We start from the raw sequence: 6,761 nt of genomic DNA, 5'->3' as shown, positions 1-6,761 counted from the left end.
GGCGGGGCTGCGCTGCGCCTGCGCGGCGGTTCGAACGGGATGGCGGCTGAGGCGGCGGCTGAGGCAGCGGGAGGGTGAGAAGACAGACGGCAAAATGGTGTGTCCGTCCCCTCCTTCCGCTTCTTTTCTCACCTGTTGTCATCTTTTTGTCTCTCTTTGCAGAATGTCGGAGCTGGAGGGAGACACCAGCGGTACGGTGGAGGATGAAGAAGTGTCTAAACCCAAGCGGAGAGGTAGCCGCGGGGTGAGGGGGAGCCCTGCTCCCGCTGAGGCGGGAAGCCCGGCGGGCGGGCCCGGCTGAGGTCTTTTTGCTCCTTCCTCAGGAAAAAGAATCGTGAAGTCTCGCTACCTGCAATACGATAAGAAAAACGCCAAGAAGGTACTTGGCTGCCGGGCTGGGGGGTCGCTCAGCAAAGGGTGGGAATGGTCTGAGGGGTGGCTCGGATGTGTGGCAGCGAGATCTAAGAAAAAAGAAAAAAAAAGGCTCTTCTGAGGTTATGAGGGAGATGTGGACCGGGGTAGGAATTTGGGGCTGTACTGGGGTGACTTGCAAATCACCAAAGACACCCTGGGATTGTAGTTTTTTGCTGTCAGCGTTAAAGTTGGCGGTTAGATACATTGCTGAGCATGGTTATTGCTTGTGTTCAGTCTTTCTGTTTCTTGGTTGTCAGGTTACTTCAAATCTCTTTTCAACGTCTGTTGTGAAATCATCTACTGCAACTAAACCAAAATCAGTTCTTCCTCTGAAATGTAAAGCTTCCGCTGGTAGGTTTTACCAGAAAAATTTAAAAGTTCTTCTTTTGCGAATTTGTATTTCCAACCTGTGGAACTCATAACAAATCTCTTTTCAACGTCTGTTGTGAAATCATCTACTGCAACTAAACCAAAATCAGTTCTTCCTCTGAAATGTAAAGCTTCCGCTGGTAGGTTTTACCAGAAAAATTTAAAAGTTCTTCTTTTGCGAATTTGTATTTCCAACCTGTGGAACTCATAACAACTTTAAAATGAGGTTAAGAGATGGTATTTTATGTTACTTACATCACTGCTATTTATTATCTGTATACAAAGGGAATTGCATGGTTATTGCTTGTGTTCAGTCTTTCTGTTTCTTGGTTGTCAGGTTACTTCAAATCTCTTTTCAACGTCTGTTGTGAAATCGTCTGCTGCGACTAAACCAAGATCAGTTCTTCCTCCGAAATGTAAAGCTTCTAGCTTCCGCTGGTAGGTTTTACCAGAAAAATTTAAAAGTTCTTCTTTTGCGAATTTGTGTTTCCAACCTGTGGAACTCATAACAACTTTAAAATGAGGTTAAGAGATGGTATTTTATGTTACTTACATCACTGCTATTTATTATCTGTATACAAAGGGAATTAAGAAGCTTGATGTGAGATTAAGAGGTGTAAACTGAAGTGCGTTAAACTCTTGGCTGGACATTGTGATAGAAAACTAATTTGGAATACAGTAATTGTCTAAAATAAGCATATGCCTTGCCTTCTGCACAAGGCTTTCAACTACTCTTTTACTATGGCCTCACCATTGCCCTACTTATTTTTATTTAATCTTTTTAATAAGCGCAGTGTAAATGACTGAAACTCCCTGTCTGCAAGCCTTTTCCTTTTCCTTTCCTTAAAAAATGTACTGGTAAGACCTTAATTTGACTTGAAAATCCCGAGGAAATGACATTATTCCCTTTTTGCATCTGAGTGTTGTTGTTGAACTGTGAAATATTTAGGAGGAGAACATTCTGAGCTACCTTATCTTTAGGTAAGTTAGGGAATATACACATGATGCTTAGAAAGTAAATGTGTGAAAATGCACATGATGCTTAGAAAGTAAATGTGTGAAAGTTTGCATAAGATTGCTACATATTAGTGGAAGAGTATATAATTGTGTAGAACCTGTTCTAATTCTTTTAGTTTGATAACAGCTTCTTTCTTCAGGTGTTATCAATAGCTCATTAAATCAGAGTAGGTTTCAGAAAGGCGTCTTGCAGTCCACTTTATTAAATGGAGATAAAACTAATCGACCAGAGTTTGACCTCTCAGCTATTAATGGTAAGCATCTAATCATACTCAATTTCTTGCTTTATTATTTTTAATGTATGTGCTGTAACTTGATGATAAGTTACCTTTGTATCCTATTGTATTCACAGGAGGATGTTGTTAAAGACACTTGAAATAACATTTACCTTATTTAAGCAAAGGTATTGAGACCTTTGGGGTTTAAATTCACCTCTCAATTTTTAGTATCTTTTGAGTGCTCTGTTCTTTTTATTTAAGATAAAATATTGAAGAACAAAGTGCACTCAACTCTTTGTTGCTATAGCAGACAGGTGTTAGATTATCAGCTCTTCTGAAAATTGTACTATATCTGTCTGTAACTGCCACTTATAGCTAAATGCTCATGTCATCCACATCTCATGAGTACCATCAGAGCCAGAAATAGACCTTTGAAGAACCTGATGGTATGTCGACCCACCCCATATACTTTGGTAGAAGAGAGCAATAACTTTTCTGTTTTGATACAGGTAAAACTGTCTGCGAAAAGACTTTTGAGGCAGACTCCGCTTGGGAAGATACAGACACAAGTAAAGAGGGCAAAACAGTGGTGAGTCTCACTGCTTTCATTTTTTAAGCATGTTTATTTTGAAATGTGTGAAACGAAGATTTTCTGTTTATCTTTAATTTTGATAAAAACTTCAAGGTCCTGGGATGATCTAAAGCCTTCTGGCCAAAGTTAGAGGATAAGTCTGGTCAACTGCTAGTGATGTTTGTTTTGTTTATTGGATCTTTCAACACCAATCGAAGTTTTGCTTCCTTTTCTTATGGTAAAGAATCTGCTCCAATTGTAGCATCTCCTCAAGTCAATTCTATTTGTATTCCTGTCCTTATGTCCATATTTTTTAATTATATCTTGTTATCTTTAAATATTTTCTGGAATTTTTTGTTCAGAAAACTAACATTGATTCGACTGAATTTGAAGTGCCTTATTTAGGAATCTCATTCACTGTAGCACTGAAACTTTAAGTTCTCTACCAGTATTGTGAAAATCTGCTGAGAATGTTATAAAAAATGGGGGAACAAAGAGGTATATTTGATTAACATGCATTTTTTAAAAACCCACACTGTTTTCATCAAGGTGACTGTTGTTGATGATGATTCTGGGCACAAACTGGACTTTCAGTAATTTATTTGAACATAGGGAAAAGTAATTGTTCTAATATCAAAATTGATCTAGTATATTATTTTATTTTCTGAAGAGAGAAGACTCTGATGTTCTGGAATTGCTGGAATCTCAGACACTGCTTTTAACTTGCCTAAGAATAAAGGTGAGTGTCAGTCAAGTATTTGGTATTTCAGATAGAAGAACTTGATATTGAGGAATTGTTTAATTTCTCTGCATGGATTCTGATCCGTAAAAGTTTGATTTTTGTCACTTTATATGTTTATGGTTGTAAAACTGTATGACTTGCTTTGAAAACTCCCTTAGAGAGAATTCGGTGCCCATTTATTAAGCTGGTGCTGGTTCCTCCTGGAGTAGGGGTATGCTGAAATTTTGGGAATACCGTGTTTGGAGCTCAAGGTTGTAGCAGTGGCTTAGTTCTTGGTTCACTCACTGCTGTAGATGGGGCTTAAATGTAATGTTCTGTATGTTCTTTAATGTTATTGCATGAGATCTCTGATTCATTAATTGAAGCTCTTTGACCTTGTCCGAGGCTTACATTTGTTTATTCAGAATATATTAATTACTTAGGCGTATTACTTCAGTTGTGAGTATTTTTTGGATGTAATAGGCAGGAAACAATCTTGCTGAGATAGAGGAAAAAGGGGAAAAAGACTTGATAACATTGTGTGAAGAAAAGGAGAGACAACAGGAGAAGCTTTTCAAGTTGAAACGTGAAATTCTACTCAAAGAGAGAGAGCAGAAACTTGATGATGCATTAGACAAACAGGTAAGCTTGATTACAATTTATGCTTCTCCTATATTTAAACAAGCTCACTTATGAAGTAGTCCTTTATTCAGAGAAGTTTCCTCTGCTTCTGTGGCCTGCTGGGGTACAATTTTATGCGTCTTAAACAAAATAAATATCTTTTTCCTGTTGTAATGTTCTCTAGTAACCTAAGCAAATGCCTTTGTTATGGCTGGAGCTGAGATGCTAACCCTTCGATGAGAAGTGAACATCTTCTGTTCTTTCTTTGGCTTATTTTTATATGTTAGACAGCAATAATTCTGGCCTGGTTGTAAGAAGGCAAGTTTCTAAGAAATAATTTTTTAATAATTAATTTTCAAAACTGAACCTATGTTTGCTTTTAACAAATATATGTTGCAAAAATTAAGCAAGACTTTTGTCTGTTGGAGAATACGCTGTTAACTACAGTGAAAGTATCAAATATAACACTTTGCCTGCTGTGTTGCTGATACCTCTGAGCTACAGTAACAAGGAAGCAGGTATTGACCTAGGCATTTTGAGGTGATAGAGGAAAACTTACTAAACAGCATGATAAGGGGTATCATACCACAAATTTATTGAATTCCACTGTCAATGAGCATTTTAGAGTTGTATTTGGGGTTTTTTTATAAATTATTTTTCTGTACTGGGCCGGGTCTGTACTAACAAAATGACTGCTTTTAAAGGAGTGTTGGTTCATCATGTGTCTTTTTTAGATAGAAGTGCTTTCTTCCCTTGTTCCTGTTTGTGAACGGTTTAAAGAGCAATATAAAAGCTTTGCAGTTTCCCTGGATGCCACTAGACATGAATTACCCATAAAGAATATTCACATAGAAGGAGATACGCCGACATTCCTTGGTATGAAAATTTGATTCCTATGCTAAAATTCTTCTTCTTGTTTCTGTGTTTAAGGGTTAAAGTCACCACATTGGGTAGACCTGGTTGTGTTTCCTGTAGCACTAGAGCTTAAAGACCTTGTGTGATGTCTCAAATCAGAGAATGTTTGTTTAGTCAATTAGTACTTGTGTTTTGTATTGCTGATAGATCATAAAGTCACACATCTTGTCCTGTAAACTTCCCCTTCCCTCCTCCAAATTCTAGCCTTTGGGAAGAAAATTCACATCTTGCATTTTTCTTCTGGTGGCTGCATGGTAGGAGAATGATGCAAATGTCCAGGCGCGCGTGGCCTTTGGGGTTAAGCAGAAGTTATTATCCTCCAGAGTAACTGATTTAACGTGTTTCATTTGTTCCAGGAGCTTTAGACAAGTGCAGAACATGGCGTATGAAGCCAGTAAAGAAGTTTCTCTGCATAATCAAAGAATATGCGAAGAGAGTCACGGACTAGATGTTGTGAAACACTGGTACTTCGACTAATTCAACTAAGTTTCTGCATTGTTTTACTGACGGGTGGGTACTAAATCACTGCCAGCAGACTTGTTACCTTTTTACTTCTTGTAGGAACACATATGTTGTCCAAATTTTTAATTATACCAGAACATGAAACCAGCAGCATGTAGCCTTACAAATATAGAAGTAGAGTTTGCTTCTACATGCTGTCTTACAGGAGACATCTTTTTGGTTTTTTAACATGAATTTCTGTGATGCCTTTCTCATCACTTTCTGCCTTGACAGTGCTGAAAGGTGAATGAGAAGAAATTATATTCTTAGCAAATGTGACGTATGTGTTCTTAAACTTCTCTTGGGTTACTTTTGTGGAACTGGCTTCAAGTGCAGTGATTTGCATCGCTTCCCGAAGCGGTGTTCCTTAGAGGGCAACATACAGAATATAGATGGGAACTGTGGATGTCGTGCGGTCTGTTTGCTGATCTCATCAGGAGGATCTGTAGGATCCTGTACAGCATACAGATCCTGTAGGATCATGTACAGCATGATTATTGGTCACTCGGTGAACAGCTTCTAGAGGAGAAGAGCTCTTAGTTGTCCCTTACTTCTGGATTTGCTGAGAGGAAAAGCTACGTGGGTAGCAAGTAATGAGGCTGATGACTGGAAAGGCCCTGGTCACTTGTAACAAGTGAAAAGTTTTGGTAACTTTTTGCCTTGGAAACAAATTAGTAAAATCATAAATGCTTTTGTATTAACCTGACACCTTCTTCTTAAGGACTTTATTATTTAAAAAAAAAAAAAATAAAGACTGCTGCAATAACAATAGTCTTCATGTTTGAATGTCTTTACTGATCTGTTACAGCAGCTTTTGTTTCCATCTGGGTTTACACACAGCGGATGCGGTGACAGACTTGTAGGCGCACTCCAGTCCCAATGGCAAGCCATGACCTACTGGCACCCAAAGGGCTGAGGAAGACTCTGAATGTGGAGAGAAACCTCAGACCTAACTACTAAGTGCCTGAAAGCCTGGTCTTGTCATGAACACACTTGCCAGATATGGCAGGTTTTTTCACCGTTTTTATACATGGAATTCATTTAGCTCTGAAAGACCTGCTGTATGTTGTATTTACTTTTTTTTTCATCTGTGGAACCTCTTTCTGTGATGGTTTTTCAAAATTTTTGCTTTGTGTTGTCTGCAGAGTGGTTTCTGGCTTAAGCTGTCTGTGAAGCTTCTTGGAGTGTTCTCCTTGCACTCCTTCAAGTGCTATTCAGGCTTTCTTCCTGGTGTTAACTAAGGGTCTAACTAGATTCTTATTTCCTTCTATTAAAAATTGGGAGCAAATTAAGCTACAGTAACTATCAGTAAGATGTACAGTGCGCTGGATGAGAAGTCAATATAGAACAAACTTAACACCCACCTTGTAAATAATATCAATGTCATATTTTTCACAGCAACTTACCCATGAGC

The 6,761-nt window shown here is 38.4% G+C and overlaps 1 protein-coding gene across 2 annotated transcripts in view; it reads left to right on the top strand.

Annotated features, from left to right (window-relative positions):
- The window catches only part of HAUS8 (HAUS augmin like complex subunit 8), a 5,352-nt gene extending 514 nt beyond the window's left edge, over positions 1-4,838 (top strand). Inside the window, exons 1-9 of one of the 2 annotated variants that reach the window (XM_014952794.1) lie at positions 42-74; positions 163-233; positions 324-379; positions 672-765; positions 1,941-2,054; positions 2,528-2,607; positions 3,260-3,328; positions 3,794-3,952; positions 4,666-4,838. In XM_014952794.1, coding sequence (XP_014808280.1) covers positions 164-233; positions 324-379; positions 672-765; positions 1,941-2,054; positions 2,528-2,607; positions 3,260-3,328; positions 3,794-3,952; positions 4,666-4,821 — 798 coding nt within the window. In that variant the 5' untranslated portion in view covers positions 42-74; position 163 and the 3' untranslated portion in view covers positions 4,822-4,838. Of the gene's footprint in view, positions 1-41; positions 75-162; positions 234-323; positions 380-671; positions 766-1,940; positions 2,055-2,527; positions 2,608-3,259; positions 3,329-3,793; positions 3,953-4,665 lie in introns of those variants that run through there. The other variant, XM_014952795.1, reaches the window with a different exon arrangement.
- The last annotated feature ends 1,923 nt before the right edge of the window (positions 4,839-6,761 follow it).

This window comes from Calidris pugnax, unplaced genomic scaffold (assembly GCF_001431845.1).
Source record: "Calidris pugnax isolate Ruff unplaced genomic scaffold, ASM143184v1 scaffold199, whole genome shotgun sequence".
Lineage (NCBI taxonomy): Eukaryota > Metazoa > Chordata > Aves > Charadriiformes > Scolopacidae > Calidris > Calidris pugnax.
This window is presented reverse-complemented; position numbering and strand designations above follow the sequence as displayed.